The sequence below is a fragment of the Orycteropus afer genome, unplaced genomic scaffold, assembly GCF_000298275.1.
Source record: "Orycteropus afer afer isolate SDZICR_OR568_19922 unplaced genomic scaffold, OryAfe1.0 scaffold00376, whole genome shotgun sequence".
Lineage (NCBI taxonomy): Eukaryota > Metazoa > Chordata > Mammalia > Tubulidentata > Orycteropodidae > Orycteropus > Orycteropus afer.
Genome location: NW_006921963.1, coordinates 251,070 through 274,083, shown reverse-complemented (window position 1 = coordinate 274,083; position 23,014 = coordinate 251,070). Strand labels below are relative to the sequence as shown.

The 23,014-nt window shown below is 48.4% G+C and overlaps 1 protein-coding gene across 1 annotated transcript in view; it reads right to left on the bottom strand.

Annotated features, from left to right (window-relative positions):
* Positions 1–548: 548 nt before the first annotated feature.
* Positions 549–23,014, bottom strand: part of COG7 (component of oligomeric golgi complex 7) — a 111,114-nt gene continuing 88,648 nt past the window's right edge. The window contains exons 13-16 of the mRNA XM_007953190.1: positions 15,953–16,036; positions 9,353–9,467; positions 5,723–5,866; positions 549–715 (exon numbers count right to left, since the gene is read on the bottom strand). Coding sequence (XP_007951381.1) covers positions 549–715; positions 5,723–5,866; positions 9,353–9,467; positions 15,953–16,036 — 510 coding nt within the window. The remainder of the gene's footprint in view (positions 716–5,722; positions 5,867–9,352; positions 9,468–15,952; positions 16,037–23,014) is intronic.

The window sequence follows — 23,014 nt, the reverse complement described above, 5'->3', positions numbered from 1 at the left end:
CCGTACTTTAGGTCTCAGGGTCCCCTACCCATCCGAACACTCCCTCCCACCCTTTTCCCCAGCACTAATCTCTGGAAGAACCTTCTTTGCTTACCTACCTATTTTCCTCCCTCTCCCACTCTGTTCCTTCCCTCCCACACTGTTCCCTCCCTCCCGCTCTCTTCCCTCTTTTGCTCTTGTCCTCCTTTTCTTCCCATTGAATGGGGCTACAGGAATGCAAGGATGGTCCCTTTCACAGCCACATCCTGGTGCCTACTCTGAACACTGAGACAACTGCCTAGCACACAGTAGGTGCTCAAACATTCAATGAAGGAAAGAAACCAACCCCCTTTGATTCCACAGTATTTATTAATTCCATCTTCAATAAAAATCATTTTTAAAAATCAACTGAAAATTCTTCTCTAATAAATAACATACCTGTAATTTACAACATTTTTGGATTATGCAAATTAACCCAATCTCTGGCAGATTTCTGGAGGGAATCCAGCCTGGAGAGTGGCTGGGCCCCAGGGCAGGAGCCCTGGCTCTGCCCCTGGGTATGCAGTGGGTCAGTAAGTCACACCCCGCATGGCAGCTATGGTAGAGGTGAGGCGGCGGGGAAGACCTTTGCTGGCCTGTCTGTAATCCTCAGGCTTGGTCTTCAAGAGCGTCACTATGTTGTGGAGTGTGCGGGATGGCTGCAGGCCCAGGGCGTCCATCACGTTGGTCAGGTAGTCTGTGGGTGTGGAGGGGAGATGTGCTCAGCACCAAGTGGGACGGAGCCCCAAGGTCCCCCAGCCCCTAGCACTCGGCGTCTGCTCTGTCCTCAGCAAGCAGGCCTCAACTCATGGTTTTTCCTGCAGGGTCAAGCCTGGTTGTGAGCTTGGTCTGGGTCCAGGAATTCTAATAACTACCCAGCATTGAAGGGAAAAACAATATACTAAAGCAAGTGACCACACAGACGTATTTGGGTATACAATATACCAAAACAGCACGAAGGAAAAGGAAGACACAGAGAGGGGCACATGAGTACAGACCACAGGACAAATGCTTTTACACATACAATGCTGCATTATCAGTGGTAACCAAAAAACCAAACCAAACTCACTGCCGTCGAGTCAAATCCGACTCACAGCAACCCCTCCTTGGGTCTCTGAGGTAGTATCTCTATGGAAGTAGATTGCCCAGTCTTCCTTCCGAGGAGTGGCTGGTGGGTTTGAACTGCAGTCAAATGCCTTAGACACTATGCCGCCAGAGCTCCTAACAAATATCAATCCATGGGTAAAGAGATGGGTAGACAGGCTGAATGATCAGGTATGTCTAGGCAAAAGGGAAGATACCCATGACCATATATAAGGTTGGCAGATGATTTTTCTACATATGTATCTGTAGGTGCTGTGAGAATGTCCACACATATAATAGCACTAACAAGGGGCAAAGTTATGATAACTTCTTGGCCACAGCCAATCACCCCGAGGGAGCAAGTTGTTGGACCTATGGGCTCAGGACCATGGTCACAGGGGACATCAAACTCAATTGGCCTAACATACTACACAAAAACATTGTTCTACATCCTACTTTGGTGAGTAGCAACTGGGGTCTTAAAAGCTTGCAAGCAGCCATCTAGATGCAACAACTGCTATCTCCTCATCTGGACCAAAGAAGAATGAAGAAAACCAAAGACTCATGGAAACAATTAGTTCAATGGACTAACGGACCATGTGAACCTCAGCCTATATGACCATGAGACCAGAACTAGATGGTGCCTGGCTACCACTGTCAATCACTTGGAAAGGGATCAGGGCAAGAAATGCTGGATAGAGTGGGAGAACAATGTGGACCAAAACTCACAATCATTAAAAAAAAGACCATGTTTACTGGTCTGACAGAGCCTGGTACCTCAAGACTATGGCCGCTACATACCCTTCATAAGGCCTGGAATTGAACTCATTCCTGTGGCTTCTAACCAAACAACTGACAGGCATATGGGGTCAACATTTCCATCAGGTAGATACACTCCTTAGAATGATCAATCATGGGAGAACAGATGGAGTGTTTGCACAGGGAGACAGCTCAGGGGGTGGGAATGCATAGGAAAGAAGGACACAGGGAAGAGGTAACTACAGGGAGGAAGTGGGAAGAGAGCTGTGTAAGAACTGCTGTCTGGAAAATGAATTTGTTCTGTAAACTTTCACCCAAATCACAATTAACAAAAAAAAAAAAAAAAAATTTTCTTTGTTGGTTGCCAGGGGTGGGAGGGGAGGGGAGGGAACACTGCAAAAAAAAAAAAAAAAAAAAAAGAACTACCCAACATCACCCCTTACACACACACACACACAGTATGCACACATACAGATGGCATGCACACACTCAGGCATGCACACACACACACTCACACACAAGTTTATGCAAATGTACACACATAAGCACATCCATAGACATGCACATACGCACTGATTTATACACACATGTTCATGTACTTGCACCCAGATACACACATGCACACACACTCAAGGCATGCACACAGCCCTCTCCAGGCAGCAGGCTGAAGGACCAGCTAAGCACACCAAAGCTCTATTCTGGAGGTTCCTGGGTGCCCGGCCCCGCTCCCAGTGTCCTCCACTGACCACAGGGAGACCCCAGGGGTCAGGAGACCAATAAGCTGCCGCCAAGCACTTCCCACTGAGACCTCACCAGGCCAGTTTCTGAGGCACAGGCCGCTACCACACAAGGTCCCCAGACCTCCCAGATGACAATCCTGGGGCACTTTTCCCGCCCTCCCCTGGCCGAGTCGCTGAGGATTCCCAGGAGAGAGAGGGTCCAGGGTTCTGTAGCACAAAGAACAGCCCGGCAACCTGACCCCTAGGCAAGTGTGGGAGCCACCGTGGCGCAGCCGGGTGTGGCCACAGTGAGGTTCTGCAGCCCCATCTGTGTGTGCAGGCAGTGCCCAGGCAGCAGGGGTCAGAGGAGTCAACGGGACAAGGACGTGAGGGCAGCTGACGGGGGCAGGGGACCAGGAAGTGCTGCAGCCCTTCCCTCCTCCTTCCTGGGTGGGGCCAACCCAGGCCCACAGGAAGCATTCTGCCCCTACCTCCCTCTTCCTGCTCTAAGGACAGAAGACAGTACCATCTGGAGCCCCGTGTTCTTTTCTTTTATGGAAATACATATATATGTTATATATAAAGAAAACAGTTACCATTTTAACCATTTTCAAGTATAATTCAGTGACATTAATTACATTCACCATCCTGTACAACTCCCCTTAAGGAGTCCCCAAGTCCCCCTCTGCCCAGCCCTGGGGACCACTACTCAACTTCCGTCCTTATGCACTTGCCTATTGGGACATTTCATTTAAAAGGGATCATACAGTATCTGTGCTCTGACTTGATCATACAGTAATTCTCACGTTAACTTTCTATGGAACCACCGAACTGTTTTCTGTGCTATTAGACCACTGTGTATCCCTCTGAGCAATGGATGAGGGTCCCAACTCTGCACATCCTCGCCAACACGTATGATTTTCCATGTTGCTGGTATGAGCCATCCCAGGGGATGGAGGTGGTTTCTCACTGCGGTTCCTCATTACTTTGTGATTACTGTCTCGGTTATTCTCTTGTCTCTGACTGGCCTGCAGCACCAGAGAGGCCTGGTATCTCTCCTTGTTTGTTTGTGTGTGTGTGTGTGTGTGTGTGTGTGTTCTGAGGCCTGGCTCAGGGCAGGGCCCCTAGGAGATTCCCGCTCCATCCCAGCTGGCTGGCTGATTGACACCCAACTCAGAAAGAGTTGCTCCCCAGGAAGGGCAGCACTGGTCAGTCAGGGTCCTGTCTTCTTCCCAGGTTCATCCATAAAACCGTGAGCTCTACTAGGCTAGAGGCCAGGCACTGCAAATTGAGAGCCCCTGGTCCACCATGTGCAGTGGGTAAGGCATTTGGCTGCTAACCAGAAAGTCAGCAGTTCAAACCTACCAGCTGCTCTGCGGGAGGAAGATGAGGCAATCTACTAACATAAAGATTTATAGCCTCGGAAACCCAATGGGGGTCACTATGAATTGGAATCGACTCTATGGCAGTGGGTGGGTGGGTCTACCATGTGCAGTGGTTAAGGCATTTGGCTGCTAACCAGAAGGTTGGTGGTTCAAACCCACCAGCTACCCTGTGGGAGAAAGATGAAGCAACTAACTTCTGTAAAGACCTACAGCCTTGGAAACCCAACGGGGTCCCTATGAGTCAGAATTGATTCAATGGCAGTGGGTGGTGGTGGTGGGTCTACTGTGGCATTTTTTGTTGGCCAGCAAAGTGTTTGCTTTGTTTTGTTGTAATGCTTCATTCCATTCTTGAGGGTGGACTTGTATTACCACAGACCTCACCACCCTCTATTGTCTTACACCTCGGCAGCTTTTCACACATTAACATCCTGCCCTTACCTTCCACTTTACAGTGTAAGCTCACTGAGGACCAGAACCGATCACCACTTCTGGTGGCTCTGGCCTCCTACACTCTGGTGGGCACAAGGCAGAGGCTCAGTCAGTGCTGAAGGGATGAATGAATGAATCCGGAGGGGCACTTAGCAGGGAAGGTGAAATAATGTTGACAATTGACATCGGGGGGCAAGCCCCAATTCCCCTTCACTCTCTAGTTCCAGCTGTTTCTCTCCCCACAGATCCTGCCTTTGCTGACAGGGGACCCCCAATGAGCACCTGAGCCTCCTTGTGTCCCTTCTCTGAATGCTGGGCCCAGTGGCCTGTCTGAAAGCCTGCTGCTCCTGAGACCTCTGCCGATGAGACCAGCATGGGTTGGGAAGCCAGGACTGCTGGATCCTAGGCCTGACTCCACTACCAACCACCCTGGAACCCCAAGGAAAGTGCCTCACTCTCTGTCTCCTGCAAAGGCAGAGGCAGGAGTTGAGTCTGGCTCTGGCTGGGTCTCTGGGAGCTTCCCTTTAAGGCTCCTACCACCCTCTTCCCGACCACCCTGAGAGCTGCCTCAGAATCAACAGCAGGAGTCCAGCAGCCTGGAAAGACCACCCCACCACCTGCCAGCAGTGCCCCATGCTGAGCACCACTCGGCAGTGGGGACCAAGAGTGAGGTGCGTGGATAGGAGCAGGCAGGACAAGTCCCTCTCATCTGAGAGGCAGGCTACTGTTCCAATGGAGACCATCATGGGATCCAGTCATGTGGCCCTGCTATGCAGCTGCTCTGTGCCTCTGGCTCCTTACCTACACAGAGACAGGACCTACTCACATGGGAATTTTGAGGATTACATAAGACTGGTCAGCACCTGGCATGCCTGGTATGCAGTAAGAACTTAATAAATATTCATTTTAATCATTACTATGCAAATGAGGCAGAAGGCAAGCTCTAGGCAGCAGCTAAGACCGTATTACTCATTTCAACTAATTGCACTGAGGAGTCCTACTTCTAAAACCCAGCCACTGAACACTGTCTGGAACACAGTCCTACTGGACACATGCAGTCACCATGACACAGAGCTGACATGATGGCAACTTGTCGATGTCACGGAAAGTCCCTATGTGGTCCTCAACCTCGCAGCCCATCAAAACACAGATGCCTGGACTTCCCTCCAGCATCTCGGGGAACAAGGCCTGGAGAATCTGCATTGTTTCCAAGCTTCACAGCCAAATCCAGAGCTGATGTTACAAGCATTGGGTTAAAAGGCAGTTGGGATGGGTGCTGGTGGCTGATGCTATGGGTAAGAGCCACCTGCCCCTCCTGTGGGAACCTACCAATGTCAGTGGCCAGCTGCTTGGTGGAATGCGGGGTCAGCTCAGGGATCTGAAGGATCACGTCACAGTAGGTCTGCATTGTGGCCCTGGCGATGGAGACCAGCCAGTTGTCAGCCATGTTGTCCAACTCGGGGAGTTCATCGCCTGGAAAGGGAAAGCAGGAGGTGAGCAAAGAAACACAGAACCTGCTTGGGAAAAGTCCACTCAGTTCTTACTGAGCCCTGCTGGTGACCTGGCCCATGACAGGTGCCGCATGCACAAACATGCCAGGAAGTTCAAGGCCTGCATGGGAGACACAGGAAACAAGGAACAGTAAAATCTTAGGCCAACTGGTACTAGTGCAACGAGGAATCAGAAAAGGGAGCAATCAGGTGAGTTTGGGTAACTGAAGAGGCCTCGAGGGCCTGGGAATTACATTCAGCTACACAGGCCAGTGGGACTTCTGCAGACAGAGAGTAAGAAGAAGGGCCGGAGGGAGACCCAGGCAGATGGGGGCCAGGCCCCAAAGTCAGAAGGAGGGAGAGTTGGCGCAGGTGGCTTCCTTGGAGGCTGAAATGGCAGTGGTCAAGGCACAGGCATCAGATCAGAATCAAGACTTGAGTTCAGGGTCAATTCCATCGCTAACGAGTTACCCAAACCTCTCTGAGGCTGTTTTGTTCATCTGCAAAGCAGAGGTGACAATGACCCTTCCTTTACAGGTCTGCTGGGGAATGACATTAGAGAGCGCACATGAAGCAGCTGGCATGGGCCCACCACACACTTAATGCTTGACGTGTGGGAGCTATTGGTGATGTCATAGTTAAGGGGGTGAGGGGAGGACAACACAGAACAGCGGGAAGGCATCAGGAGGGAAGCATGGGTTGAGGGGGCACCCTGAGAATCGTGTGGATGCCAACTTGTAGGGACAGGAAGCAAACGCTGGTTCCCAGGAAGGCTAAGCCATGAGAAGACTGTGTTGGGGAGCCAGTCAGGTGATGGGGGGACCAGAGCAGCCACCCAGAAAAGAGAAAGAAGGGCCCGACCTCCTAGGGAAAGAGCACCTGAGAGCAGGTATAGAAAAAGGATGAATCAGAGCAACATTAAAACAAACAAAAAACAGCAGGGGCTATGCAGTGAAAAATAATACATTTAGAAGATGAGCGAAATACTACGACCATAATTTTATGCAAATAATGCATGTTATCATATATTTCTTTGCCAACCGCACAAACAAACTTACTGAGGACGATTTCAATTCATAGCGACCTCTCCTTGGGTTTCCGAGGTGGTATCACTACAAAAGTAGACTGCCCAACTTTTTTTTTTTATTTAATAGCAACATGTAACAAAAATTAGTACAGCACACTTGCAAACTATGTGGGGAGTGGGCAGTTGATAAAAAAGTATGATGCATTATTTGCATAAAAGTACAGTACTACTGTTACCACTGCTACTACTGATGAGGCTGGGAGGGTTCAGAACATAAAGTTACACGTAAGGCACCATCTGCACATGGACCGGAGTCGGAAGCACACGTGGGAAGACGGAAACACCAGTGTGCTCAGTGTGGGGACACGGTGACGTTTTTTCTTCTTAAACTCTGATCTTAATTATTTTATGTACTATCTGTGGAAGAAACACAAACTAGATGGTTAAAGACAAGGGGGCGTGGTGACGAGTGAGCACGGGGATAACGGCAGTCTGGTCCCACACTGAACCTACCAGCCTGGTCAGGAACGGCCAGAAACGCAGCCGAGCAGGGAGGCTGGTGTGAGGGAGAAGCTGTGTTCCCGCGGAGTGTGACTTGAGGGCAGAATACCCAGGAAGCCTGCACATAAGGGACCAGGACGCAGAGCTGAGAGTCGTCAGAGATGAAAACGGACGACATCAGCATGAACTAACGAGCAAGAGACTGAGGAGACACCCAGGTTGAGGGGGACGAGGCGGAAGAGGCACCCACCCTAGACACAGGAGGCATGGGCACAAGACCAATTTCCCGAGGGCCTGCCAGGTCCCGCATGGCCTTAATGCACTCAGGCCAGGAAGGAAGTGAGGCCGGTGCCAGAGCCAAGACCCGCCTGAAGAGAAACGGGGGCACAGAATCAGGGCAAATATCTCCACTCCAAGCTGCAAAGGAAGGGCAGGGACAAGTGGGCTGTTTGCCTGGTGCACAGGGAAAAGGCTCTCCAAGCAGTGAGCACAAAAATAGTTAAGATTTTTGTTTCCATGATAAACCCACCATTGTTGTTGTTGTTGTTGTTATGTGTCAGGTCCGACTCATAGCGACCTCTCCTTGGGTTTCTGAGGCAGTATCACTACGGAAGTAGATTGCCCAACCTTCCTTCCCAAAACCCAGCATATATGAGATACATAGGAGCCCTGGTAGCACAGTACCTAAGGGATCTGACTACTAACCAGAAGGCTGGTGGCTCAAACCCACCAGCCACTCTGCAGAACCAAGACTGGGCAATCTACTTCCATAAAGATTTACTGCCTCGGAAACCCAATGGGGGTCACTATGAGTCAGAATCAACTGGACAGCAGTGGGTTTGGTTTTTTTTTTTTTATATGAGACAATCCAGCTTATGACAAACTACACATGTGGGTCTAGTCTGGTTGCATGGAGTCTGTATCTTGTTTCTTCTGCTCAATAATGACTCATCAATGTCATCATGTTAGCTGTAGTCCGTTCGCTGTCAATACTACATACGATTTCATTGCATCACCATGTCATAATATGTGTCCCATGTTAGTGTTGACAGGCATCTGGGTCACTTCCAGATGGAGGCTCTTACCAACCAAGTCACTACGGCCATACTTACAAATTTATATGGGGGCACATAAAAAGAGTTTCTAGGACATGTATTGAGGAGTGAAACTGCTGGGCCAAAGGGTGGCACACTGTCACCTTTATGAGAAAATGCCACACTGTTTTTCCAAAGTGGACACACCAGTTTATGGTGGTAGGCGGCAGCTCTCTAGTCACTTCCTTTTGTATTTATTTACATGCATGATGGTTTTTTAAATGCAATCACACTGTCTATATTATCTCACAACCTGCTCTTCACACTTCACATGCTAAAGCTGTCTCTCCAAGTCAGTAAATCTTTTCCAGTATCATTTTAACAGGTATCCAGCATTTCACTATATAAGTGTGCCAGGATTTTTAAACCAGCCTCTACTGTTTGACACTTACTTTTCTTTCCAGTAATTTGCTTTTATAAACCATGCTGGGACAAACATGTCTACAGTTACAGTCACAGTTATTTCATTAGGAAAATTGTGTAGCAGTACAACTCCTGCTTGAGAATGTATGCGTCTTTCAGTCTTTTGATCTCATGTCAAACAGTCCTCCAGAAACTCAAGCAGCGTAACTTAAACTGCTCTCCTCCATGGCTGCCAGGTGGCGTGGAATCACAATAAAATCCTCACCCACACCCAGTTTGGTGGGATGTAAAATGGCGTCCTTTTATGTGTATCTGCAGCCTTGTCAGAACTGTCCTGCAGGAGCTCCTCACAGGGCACAGAAGGTGGGGCCAACCTTTCTCAGTCCCTGTTTTATGTTCTGAAAACTCCTTCCATGGGCGTTTGGAGACAGGTGTGTGTTGAGGGGTGGGAGTGTTGAAGACAAGCCCACAGGCCACAGCCTACCTTGCTCAGGAGGAAATGGGAGCTTTCCAGCGTGCAAGGCCAACTCCAAGGCCGAGTCCTCCTGAGTGACGAACGGCTCGAGATTCAGGGGGAGGGACATGATGTACTGCCCGATCTGCAGCAAAAGAGAGGACTTTCAGTCTGACGCTGACATACACAGCTCATCATGTGAAGGCAGAGGTCTGAGATACAAAACTGGCAGAAACAAGACCTGCCCATCTCTCCAGTGAATGGGAATACTGGTTATGTCAGCATCTTTAAAAACAAATAATAACACACACACACACACACACACATACACCTCAGTGGTAGTTTGCATGTAGATTACAGATTCAGCCTCTAACAGCCTAGTATTTTTGGAATGCATTCAATATAATCTCTACCTCAAATGACCTAATGAACACCAAAGTGCTTTGCAAAAGGTAACTGTTGGTGACTGAAATCAGCAAGATATTAAGAGCAGGCTCTTCACGGCCAAGCTAGAACCCAAGCCCTGTCTTCTGAAAGTGGCTCTGGTTCTCAAACATCTAGGTGGTGATTTAACCAGGGGAAGGAAGGAACTGCATTGGGAAAAAGTCATTTATAATTATAAATTAATTTGGGAGGAGAACTATATTGTTTTTGTAATACAAATCCTCAACACAGAAGACAACAAAACCTTGGCTGATGGGGAGTCACAGAGGCTGGGTGAGAGGATGCTGGACCCAACCCCTCCCGTGGGCAGGCACCTGCCAGGCACACACGATCTCCATCAGGGTATACTTTACACACCCATTCCCGTTACCACCCATAACTGTGTTGTGTTCCGGGGAACGTATATGTTTTAGCTTAAAGGAAGGTTTGATTTTCAGTCCACAAGAGTGTAACATTAAAAAAAAGTGCTCTTTGAGCCTGCTGCAGCTTTTCTGCTACATATTCATTCCACTCCATTCATCCCAGGTTAGACGTGATGCTAATTCAAAGTCAGAGAACTAACACAGTCAGGTCTGGTCTTCTCAAGCTGGCCTCATGCATCCTCAACAGTGGCAGGTGTTAGACCCAGATGCTGTTGTTAGATGCTGTCGAGTCGGTGCTGACTCATGGCAACTCCATGTACAACAGACTGAAATGCTGCCTGGTCCTGGCCATCTTCAAAATCACCGCTGTGCCCGAGCCCTGCTCGGCCCCATGCATGCAGCGTGCCTTCCTCCTAGGGGCTCAGCTTCAGCCCGATCCCAGACAGTGTTCCGTTGGGATCCACAAGGTTTCCATTGACTAACTGTTGGAAGAGGATCCCCAGGCTTTCCTCCCAGTCACTCTTAGTCTGGAAGTTCCACCGAAACCTGTTTTCTGTGGGTGACCTTGTATCTGAGATACCGCTGGCATAGCCTCCAGCATCACAGTAACATGCAAGCCACCAGAGCATGACGGGCGGGGGGTGGCAGACCGAGGCACAGGGGTCCATAAAAAGGAGCAAATGTTTACCTACAGGGACTCAAGCATGCTCAGATGCCTGGAGCAGCTCCACAGCCACTGGTGCCAAACATAGCAGTTGTCATCCATATGCCTGGCTAGAGTCCAAAAGTTCGGTCCCCCCACCCCTTTTCAGAAGCTGAGGATGGTGACACTTTTCCAAAGACAGGTCCACATATATGTTAACGGACAGGTTCAGGTTTTGCTGAAAAGTGCTAAGTGATGATGACGTGTGTTCCTCTCACTAGAATGACACCTGAGCCAAAATGACGTAGGCCGTGTTTTCAACAGGGGCAACTTCCATCCTTCCTGTGATCCCGTGTGGCACTTGGGGCTGGATTCATAGCTCCTGGTGCTCGGCTCCCTGGCCTGGGTAGCCAGGACACTCTTTGAGGCAAGGCCCAAGCTCTGATGGTCCCTCACGAAGTAGCTGCCTTGTGAGCACGGTGACTTCGGGCCATGCCTAAAGTCTCTGGAACTAATAAGCCAAACTGAAAAAATGACTGGTGAGTATGCCAAACACGCCCCAGCAACGCTAGGGCTATATCCAGAGTTCTGACCAGAATCCAATGAAAAGACAGCAGTGTGAGGGGCGGACTTCTAACACTGACCTCCGCCTTGAGATCAATGGGATTATCATGTGGAAAACAGTGGGGTCAAATGCATACAGCTTACCCTGGCTCTGGGAAGATCGGGATGCCTACACTGAGTGCTCCTGTTCCTAACAAGGCCCATCCATTTGCACTGATGTAGAAGCTTAAAGACACATCTACTCAACTTCAGGACAACCCAAAAAGACTGCTTCAAACTCTCAGTGCCTTAGTTTCCTCATCCATCTTACAGAGCTGTTATGAAGATTATTTTTCCTACAACCATGCCAGGCCTATAGTAAGCATCAGGTAAGCGTTGTTGTTGTGTTAGGTGCTGTCGAGTCAGATCCGACTCATAATGACCCTGTGTACATCAGAATGAAACACTGCCCGGTTGAGTGCCATCCTCATAATCCTAACTATACTTGAGCCCTTCGATGCAGCCACTGTGTCCATGTGTTAGCTCTAATTGTGATCAGTGAGTGTTAGCTGTGACTGTTATCACTCAGCCAATCACCCTCTTGTTTGCTCATGTCCTAGGCTTCCCAGCCCCTTGGCTGTCCTGCTTGCTCCCCTCTGCACGAGCTCCATTCTATCAAATCCCTCTTACACAGCGTGGTGTCCAGAAGTTAACACAGACCCCAAAATCTACCCCACCCAGAGGACCACATGAGAATTACACCTTCTCCAAGCGTTTAGCATGTTTTGGTGGTAGTCAGTCTAACTGCTGTCTGGTTCATCTTGGTGGTAGGAAGTCTGAATGCTGTCCGGTTCATCACACTAACAAAGTATTATTAGGTTGTGCTCTAAGAGGTCCACAGGCGGTAGAAGAAATTAAATCAGCATTCTTTGTTTCCTTTCACTGATTCAGTACAATCTTTCCACTTACACTAGACAAGGAGCCATGTAAATCAGTTGCCGTTGAGTTGATCCTGACTCATGGTGACCCCACGTGTGTCAGGGCAGAACTGGGCTCCGCTGGGTTTTGTTTTGTGTGATGTATTTTGTTGTTGCTGTTGTTGAGTGTATCCACTGAAGAACATACACCAATTCAACAGCTTCTATACGTGCACCGATTACATTCTTTGAGTCGTGCAACCATTCTCACCCTCCTTCTCTGAGATGTTCCTTCCCCGTCAAAATGAACTCATTGCCTCCTAAGCTTCCTACCTAATCTTTCAAAGTGCTGTGTCGATCTGATCTTACACAGTAGGTCTGAAAAGAGCACACTGCTCAAGCAGGCATTCTTTACTAGGTGAGCTAAACTACTGTCTGGTTTTAAGGAGACTTGAGGGAAAATCCTTGGTTTAAGGGTTAAAGATTATATCAGGACAATAGTTCTGGGAGTTTGTCCAGTATCCCTGGCTTCAGAAAGACTAGATTCCATGAGAATTTGAAATTCTTATCCACACTTCCCCCCTTTTGATCAGGATTCTTCTCTCGCATCTTTGATCAAAATGTTCAGCAATGGGAGCCAGGCACCATCCAGTTCTTCTGGTCTCATGGCCAAGGGGGCAGTGGTTCATGGAGACAATGACCCACACATTCCACATCCTCCTTCTGTTCCCGATGCTCGCTCTTCCTTGGTTACTCCAGGTGAATGGAGATCACCCATAGGGTTTTCAATGGCTGATTTTTAGGAAACAGATCACCATTTACCTCACTAATAACCACTGCACCTTTCAGCTGGAAAAGAGCAAAAAATTCATCAGTTTCCACGAGGCTGGGGGAAGAGAAGGATGCTAGTTTCTGGAGTTGGAATTTCTCCATTCGACCTCCATTCAGCACTCACTGCCTGCACACCGACTGTGAGTAAAGACCGTGGGTATCTCCCAGGATTTGGTACACCTTTCAGCTGCAGTTATGACTACAGATTTTGGCTAAATCGACAGTCCCGATTTTACTTGAAATAAAGCATTATCATCATTACACCTTGCATGACTGTTTCTCAAAGCCTTTTCTGATCTTTCATCCCTCAATAATTCTCACACAGTTCTGTGCAGCTGAAGATACTCATCAACAAACCAAAGTGTCAGTTAGGTGCAAAATTTCAATAATCTCTTATCCCAAATTTCAACTAATTGGTCTTAGATTGTGGAGTTGCTGCAGCTCCTAGACAGACTCTAGGCTCCAGGTCTCTTTCCAGAGTTTGGCAGATATTTATATTTTAGAAATCAATTTGGAAAGAGATGCATATCATCATGCCAGCCGTAGTGTTTGTCTACTGTTCTCACACATTCAGTAAATGCTTCTTGATATGGTATTTGGCTAAGCCTGGTGAGGCACTGGCTCTACCACTGTGTGACCCTGGGCACCTTCCTTCCTCTGTCTGGGTTGTGCTTTCATCAGCTCTAAGATGAGGATGACCTCACACTTACACTGAAGGGCTGAGGTGAGGACAAGATGACACACTGAGTGATACATACTACATGATATGTATCTGGAATCCTGAGTCATGGAGCAGCTACTAAGAAATGTTTCTTTCCTGTCCCTCCCATTCCTGAGCTTCAGTGCTCACCTGGGAAACGGCCACTTGGCTCACAGAGTTGTTGGTGAGCTGAAATACAATACAGACCATGCACTGTCTATAGGCACCAATATAAGCCTGGTGCTGTCCTTGCATACAGTGAGTGTTCAGGTTCTCCAGTGCTGCTTTAAAAGAAAGTACCACAAGTGGGTGGCTTTAATAAACAGGGTTTTATTCTCTTACAGTTTCAGATACTAGAAGTCTGAGCTCAAAGTGCCAACTCTAGGGTCTGGGTGAAACCTCAACCTTGGGCTTTAGCTCTGCCTCTTGCTCCTGGCCCACTGGAGCTGGAGGCTTCTCGTAACTCAGGCAGCTGCTGGCTGCTGAGGCTGAAAAACCCAAGGTCGACAAGTAAAATGGCACAGTCCCAAGACTATCAAGCAACACAGCAGTTCAAGTCCAGAAACAGTCCCAAGATTGGAAGACAACATGGGAGGCCACTGAGATGAAGACTCGGCTACATGCAGGGTCCAAGCTTGCCATAAAACTGCAGAGACCTTTCTCAAAGTTATCTTCTTACATACAGGAGGCAGCCCACATCCCTAAGGCAGCTACTCAGCTGCTCCAGTAGATTCCTCCATGGAGCTGATTACCAGTCTCATCATGGGGAATAACTACATCCAGCTGCCCAGACACTCAAAACCAGGCCCGGCCAAGTTGACACATAACCTTAACTATCACAGTGGGTATTCAATAAATGTTGCTTTCCTGAATTTAGGTCATCAGCCCTCAGGTACAATGATAACTATGACTTGTGAGGGTCACAGGAAGTAGGAAAGGGCCCAAGCCAAGAAACACATCCTGGCTTTCTTTACTTCTCTTCATTTCAGTGTCCTCAACTTTAAAATAAACTCGATAAACTCTCAAGTCCGTCCAAGACTGTCATTTTCTGAACTAATTTAGATTGTACTGCAAATTGCCTCAAGTCAAAAAATGAGATGATTCCCACTGGCTCTGGAAGGCTGACCCACATCTTACCAATTCCGTCACAAGAGGGTACTGAGTGACGCTCTGGGAAGCAGCACAATAATGACTGACAGACTTGCCGCTGCTCCTAAAGGGTGGAGAGCGGCCATCTGTCCTCCTCTCTGCTTGCCAGGGACCACCACATGCTGCTGAAGGACACTGACTTTCTAAATTCCTTTCTGTCTCCCACAGCAGAGTCCCATCTTACATGGGGAGAGGTTCTAAGGTGAGTCAATAAGGCAGAAACTGCCTATCTCCAAATCACCCTTGAAAATGTCAGCAGTCTCTCCTACTAAGGGGTACATGTGGTTCGGGTTATATTACTCCTGGACAGTATTTCTTATGCACTCGGAACTTCCAGAACAGCTAGGCTGGCAGGAGGAATGAAAGGAATGGCCATGTCTAGGCAGTCAAATCCCCTGCCTTTGTAAGACCATCAAATCCCCAGGGGTGCGTGGGGAAGAGGAAAAGGACCCCAAGTGCTCTGCTGTCCTGCAAAGTTCGCCACATCTCTTTAGGATTAAGGCTCTGTAACCACAATTCTCAGGAAGATATTCGTCATGACACAGTTCGACTCTGTACAGGGGAGGGGGTGGTCACCCCAAGTCAGAAGCTACCCAACAACAAATCCACCTGAAAGCACTCAGCGCAGGGCCAGCCACACAGCAGGTGCTCGGGAAAAGCTTGCTGAATTTGAGTTCAGAACCACATCCACACTGTTCTTATCAAAGACCATTGAGAAGAGTCTGGCCCCTGCTTCCTGTCTTCCCAAGCCAGAAGTTGCTAGGGGACCCTGGCTCTCATGCACTTAGGTAGTGGCCACATCTTATATTAGGAAAAATGGTGGGGTGGATGCCAGGGCGTTAGGTTCTGAAGTCGCCATGTGGCTCTGCCCTTGTACTTAAAGCCACCCAGGAAATGGCTGCAGACTGTCCAAAAGCAAAGGCCAGGCACAGCACAGGTGGAGGACTGACTAGGTTACCTAGCAGAGCCACAGTTAAAAGAGAGGCTGAGATCCGAAAGGCCAGAGCCCGCACAAGGGGCCGCACAGAGCAGCCGTCTTACGTTGCTGATGTACTCCAGAGGGGTGAGGCTGAAGGTGGGCAGGTCGTCTGTCAGTGTTTCGCCAATGCCGGCTGTGCTCCAGCTCTAGGAAGGAAGGAGAAGCAGCATCAACAGCACGGCAGCCAGGCAGCACGGAGTGCCAGGCACGTGCCAGGGGCAGCAGCATGACAGGGCAAGCACAGCCTTCCCCACCAGGCAGCTTCTCCGTTCAGAGCTGGCCTTCAGAGCCACCCCACTCAGACACCAGCAGGCTCTCGCTCTTTGAAATCATAAATTTGAAGCCCACTATGAAGACTCCCCCTTCCTTTCTCAGCATCCCTGCAGATCCACAGGAGGGACAGAGGCATCCCCTCGATCTCACTCAGAACATGTACTGATGAGTCAGATAAGCCCATGGCCCGAGTTTCTCTACTGGAGGAAGGGGACTAGTCAAAAATGTTAAGTCCCTGGGTGCCGGTAGCCTCACTCACTCTCGGGTCTTCAGCACCCTGAGAACAGGACCCTCAATAGCCCTTCACAGAGACCACACATAATACCCACATCTTGGGGAAAAGGTTTAGGAAGTCCATTCTGGCTTTTTTGTTGTTGTTATGTGCTGTTGAGTCTTTGCCTAAATTAAAGCTCCTGCTTGAACATCTGCCTGCCTATGGATCTACTTCTGAACTGATTTAGAACTTCAAAGGTAAGGAGCCTGTATCTCTGCTGTCATTTGAAAGTGAAAACATCTACAGGATCCCAGTGTGAACCTTCCAGTATCTGTGTGAAGCGAGGAGAATTATCGGTATGCATGTGGCTACAGACCTCACTCTGACACACCTGCACCCAGAAATCGAGTTTCTTAATTCCAACCTGAGTCACCCCAAAGCCAGCTTGGAAAGAAGGTCCTTTGGTTGAACACCTGCTGTGACTCTGAGGTCTCCCTGTAGCTGTACCTTGCAGCTACCTGATGCCCGATCTGGCCACTTGATCCCTTGAGCAGCATTCCAAGAATGTAAAGGCCGTGTCCAGCCCTGGGCTTAGGCCGCGCCTCTGCAGCCCTCCCCACGCTCTCCAGCACCAACTCAACCCTGCCACATTCTGCGCTATGCCAAGTTCTTCTCTTCCCCACCCAGCCCCTACTGCTTCCTAGAATCCTTGTTCTTGTTGGGAGAATTCCCTCTTGCTTCAAAATATCCTAATTTTCCTCCAGTTACATCCACTGAGAATTAACGTTTCCAACCATTTGCATGGGGTGCCTCGCACTAGGCTCTGTGGACAGGACACAGAGCAGGAAGTCTGAGCCTCACGCTCCAGGAGTCTCATGTGCGGGACAGACGCCCCTCATAGCCCCGCCCTATACACATGCACACTTCCCGCCTTATCCCTTCCTCCTCCCGCCACACATGCATGCACACACGTGGGCTTCAACTTCAAGAGTTGCCAGTGTCAGCTGCAAGGTTTATACGAGAAGATTCAAAGGGAAAGGGCTCAGCGTGACTAGAGAAGGGAACAGACACAGGGCACAGGAGAGGCAGAAAGGAGGCTGGGAAGAAGAAGCACACAGCTTTGAACACCATGCTAAGAAACGGGTTTATCATCAACAAACCAATTGCAGGGAGTAAAAGAGAGGTGAGAGGGAGACCTGAGGCTGAAGAGAGTCACAAAAGACCCATCAGCCACTCCCCACAGGCAAAACTTACACAGACCCTGATTCACACCATTCACATACGTCATGACACTCCCCACAGGCAGAACTTACACAGACCCTGATTCACACTGTTCACATACGTCACGACACTGATGACACAGTGGGACATTTGATCACTGATGGATGCTATTGAGGAATCAGCTTTAGTTTTCCCCTCTAGGGGTGATTGTGGGATCGTGACTTTATCTGAGAGTCTCTACATTTTAGAGAAGGGGTCTATCTGAAACAGGACAACCAGGAGTTGATAGCTGCTAAAGCGGGGTGATAAGGACATGGGGTTCATCCAGCTCTTCTCTCTACTCGGGCACAGGTGTGAACATATCTGTAACAAAAAGTTTTCAAAAACACACTATCCTGGCCCAGGGGAGAAAGGGACGGGTCTGAATGGGGAGAGGAAAGTCAGAGCTGGGCTTTAAACTCACTGCCGTTGAGTCAGATCCGACTCACAGTGACCCTTCCTCGGGTTTCTGAGCCGGTATCACTACTGAAGTAGACTGTCCAACCTTCCTTCCGCAGAGTGGCCGGTGGGTTTGAACTGCCAGCCTTCTGGTTAGCAGTCAAGTGCCTTAGGCACTATGCTACCAGAGGTGCAACAGCACAACTCTTCAGGGAACGAAGGGCTGGGAAGGGCAGATGAAGAGTTCAAAGATGAGGAGAATCCAAAGCAGGACCATGCCCATGGAGATAGATGAGAGACATTTAAGAGGAAAACAAAACCTAGTAGCTAATTGGCCAAGAACTAGTCCCTGGGTGGCACAAATGGTTTGCACTTGGTACCAACCAAGGCTGGTGGTTTGATCCCACCCAGTGGTGCCACAGAAGAAAGACCTGGCAATCTGTTTCCCTAAAGATTAAAAAGCAAAACAAAAACAAATTCACTGCCATCAAGTTGACTTCGACTTCTAGCAACCCCCACAGGGTTTCTAAGGCCATAAATCTTTACAGAATCAGATTGCTTCATCTCTGTCCCATGGAGTAGCTGGTAGGTTCAAACTGCCGATCTGCTGATTAGTAGCCCAATGCCTTAACTACAGAGCCATCAGAGCGCCTAAAGGAGCATAGTTTATTCTGTAACACATGGGATCAGCATGAAACAGAATCGACTCAACAGCAATGGGTTTGCTTTGGGGGTTTAACTGGCAAAGGGGGTGCCCAAAGGGAGCAGAGATGGTGCTGGGCAAGGAGCAGAGTGGTGGGAGGAGCGAGGGCTCCTGGGAGACAGAGACCAGTATCACGGGGCAGGACAGGAGCAAGGAGGGACCTGTGGGGCCAGGAGGAGCGAGGGCTCCTGGGAGACAGAGACCAGTATCACGGGGCAGGACAGGAGCAAGGAGGGACCTGTGGGGCCAGGAGGAGCGGGGGCTCCTGGGAGACAGAGACCAGTATCACGGGGCAGGACAGGAGCAAGGAAGGACCTGTGGGGCGAGGACAGGCATCACCAGAATCCATCCAAGGACAAGCTCTATGGGCTGGAGGCCCTGGGAGAGCGTTCAGAGGAACAACATTGGGAACCAGCCATGTGGAGGGCAGCGGGAAGAACAGCCAGAGTGGAAACGGAGCCTGGGGTCAGGGTAAGACAGAGCCGTCAGGGCCTGTGGAAGGGCTTAACCAGCAAGCCCACAAGGTGGCCTGCACAGGGCAGCAGGGAAGGATGCAGATTACCTTTTCAATCATTCTCAATTTACTTAAAAACTCCTTCAAGTGGGCTTTTCTCTTCATCTGTCATCAGGCTACCACAGGTAAACTTCCATGATCTGTTCAGAAACTGAATACAGTGCTGGTTTACAGTGTAAAAGAAAAGGGCAATACGTTTGCCAGTAAATGTGAAAACAAACATTTAATGACCGGGTTGAATTTCCAAATCCTTACACCCTAAGTGTTTGCCTTTGTATCGTGAGCTGCTGGGCTGGCACCATGGGAGAGCGTTTCCTAATCTCCAGAGCCACCCAGATCCACTCCCAGCAGCCTCCCCGCACGAGGTGAGGCCAGAATGTGGGTGCGATCAAGCAGCGCAGGCCACAGGGGGAGTAATGTACCCCAGAATGCAGAAGTGGAGGCAAAGGGCAGGTGGGGAGCAAGGGGCCCATTTAAACACAGGACTAAGATGGAACAGCAGGGCCTGTGAAGGTTGCACAACACAAGGTCACTATGTCAAGCTTTAACAAAATGAAAATAATAAGAACCAAACCTGGGGGCAGGCGGGGACGATGAGTGAGATGAGCCATGCTGACCCCTCTCGCTTCAGACCAGGTCAGTCGCTGTCAGTATCTCTCAAACAGAGCATTGGGTCCATCTCAACAGTTTTCATAACCATTTTTCATAGCCTTGGAGACATATTTTGGGAACTACTGGACTGCTAACCAGAAAGTTGGCGGTTCAAACCCACCAGCCACTCCTCAGAAGGAAGGTTAGGCAATCTACTTCTGTAGTGATACCGCCTCGGAAACCCAAGGAGGGGTCGCTGAGTCAGGTTCAACTCAATGGCAGTGAGTTTGGTTTTTACTTTTTTTTTTTTTAGTTTATCTTATTTAGTGAAGGAACAGTTATCTCAAATTCAACAATTCCCTTGATTTCATTGTAGCTTCTTTTTTCTAGATAAATTCAACCAAAATTATATAGTATATACTTAGTTTTTAAAAAAAATATCTAACTACCTATTATCTGCGCCTATCCAACCTTCGACACGTGTGTGAGTGGGCATGAAGAGACGCCCTAAGTACAGGTCACCAAATGTTTATGCTGGTTATTTCTAGATGGTGAAATTTTGGAGAGATTTATTGCTTCTTTCATTGCATGAACTTCTGAAAATCAGTAACTGCCATTTTTATTTAAAAAATGAGAGGTCATTCCTCTTAAAAAATGAGAATCCTAAGAAGGAGGAAACCTGCCACTTATTAAGCCCTCTGGCAGGTGCGATACTAAATTCTATCCTATGTGTTGCCCAAAACCAAACCCACTGCCACTGAGTCGGTTCCAACTCATAGAGAACCCCACTGGGTTTCTAAGGATATAAATCTTTATGAAAGTAGATTACCTCATCTTTCTCCTGCAGAGCAGCGGATGAGTTTGAACTGACAACCTTCAGGTGAGCAGCCAAATGCCTTACCACTATGCCACCAGAGCTCCTTACCCTATGTGTTTAGTCCTCATAAATCTATATGGTGGGAATGACTACACCCCATTTTAAAGATGAGGAGACAGACAGAGGCTCATGGAGCAATCAGCAAGCTCAGTGGAGGGATCCAATGAGGCAACAAACAGAGGTGCCAGTGCAGCACCCACAGGCCACAGCTGAGCTATCGGTCATCATCATCATCAACAGCATCATTCCTGCTACACTGCATGGCAGCAGTGGCTCCCCAGCCTGACCTCCCTCAATAGCAGAAGTAAAAAACCTTGTTGGAGTAGATCTTCTGGCATTTTGCACAGAAAAGCCATAAAGAATGACGATCACAGAATTTCAGGGGTAGAAAGAACCTTACAAATCAGGTAGTTCAGCCACATCATTTTATATTTTATGGATGGAAATTCTGAGACTCAGAGAAGGATGAGGCCTGATCAAGGCTACACAGGAAGTGAATGGCTCTTGACTCTCAGCCTAGTATGTTTCTCAGACAGCATCAGCAGAAAGCAAGGAACCTCAGTTCTTACTGCCTCCCTTCCTTCTGGCTCCTGCAAAGATCTCTTGGTCATTGAAGATCCATAACTAGATCTTCAAAACAGTCAAATCACAACATGGACTTGATGGGAAGAGAAAGGAGCCAGTGAGGAAGGTTAACTATGGTCTGTGCCAGTGATCCAACAAGAATGTGATGAGATCTAGATAAGAGGAAGGCAGACCAATAATGGAAATATGAGAGAGGCAATTAGACAATTAGAAAGGAGAAGAAAATACAGAACAGGGGAAAGAAGGTGGTGAGACTACACAAATAGGAAATGTGTCCAGAAAACGGAATAGCAGAACTCTTCAAAATCCTCTCATTAACACAAGATAAAATCTCTAATGACACTCTCCTGAGCAAAGTTCCAGAGCCAATGCTCCAGAAATGTAGGCATGAAAACAATTCCATTTCAAAACACAATTGCTCCAGGACTTCTGGCAACATGGCAGAATAGGCAGAAATGCTACACAGACCCTCTATAACAAAGAAATGAGAAATCAATTGAAACAGATACAGAAGATAATCCTGTAATCCTAAGCTTTGACGGGAAAGATAAAGAACTGGATTAAATACAAACTAGCTTTGGTGGCATAGCACCGAAGGCATCTGACTGATAACCAGAAGGGTAGTGGTTCAAACCCACCAGCCACTCCTCAGAAGAAAGACTGGGAAATCTATTTCCATAGTGATACTACCTCAGAAACCCAAGCAGGGGTCACCATCAGTCGGATCCAACTCGACGACAGTGAGTTTGGTTTTGGTTTGGAGCAGAACCTGAATAAAAACAGTGAATAAGGAGACAAATGGAGCTGTGGACCATTGCCTGACATGACAGCATGGCCAATTTGAATATTTACAAATAGCGTTCGTATCTGGGTGGCAATCTAACAATTGGTGCTCCCTACTGAGCAACCACCCTGGTAGGTGACAACTAGAAAGGAAAACAGCAAGAAAAGGAGACAGAGCTGTGGACTGTTGGCTGTCCTAAGGCTATGGCTGTACTGAATATCTGCAAGTGGCACAGCCATTTGGAATAACTGCAAGCAGCATTCCAATCCAAGGGGCTCTGGTGGAGTAGTACCTAAGGCATCTGACAGCTAACCAGAAGGCTGGCAGTTCAAACCCACTAGCCACTCCTCAGAAGGAATATTGAGAAATCTACTTCTGTAGAGATACTGACTTGGAAACCTAAGGAGGGGTCACTATTAGTTGGAAATGACTCTATAGCAGTGAGTCTGGTTGGTTGGTTGTTTTTTCTCCAATCCAGGCAGTAACCTAAGAATAGGTTCTGCTTGCAGAGGACAGCACAAGCAACTGCACTGGAGACTGATGACTGAAAACAACCATGCCAACACAACCCAATCAAACCCACACATTCTACAGCTCTACCCACTGGGTGAGGGCCACCACTTGTTCTGCAAATGATCAACAAGAGACGGTGGGCAATACCTGCCCAACTTACCCTCAACTGCACTTCACAAACAGCTAACAGAGATCTGGGCACACATTTTCATCCTCTATCACACCCACCAGGAGACCGGTGGTGAGTGCCAAAGTACTGCCAAAATAGCAAATATAGTAGATAGATAAATACAAGCCATCACAATGTCTTAGAGACAACTGACCATTCCAGTTCACACAAAGAAGCAAGATAAAGTAATACAAACAAGGGACCAGGATACAGACACAGAAAACTTCCCTGAGAAACAAGTG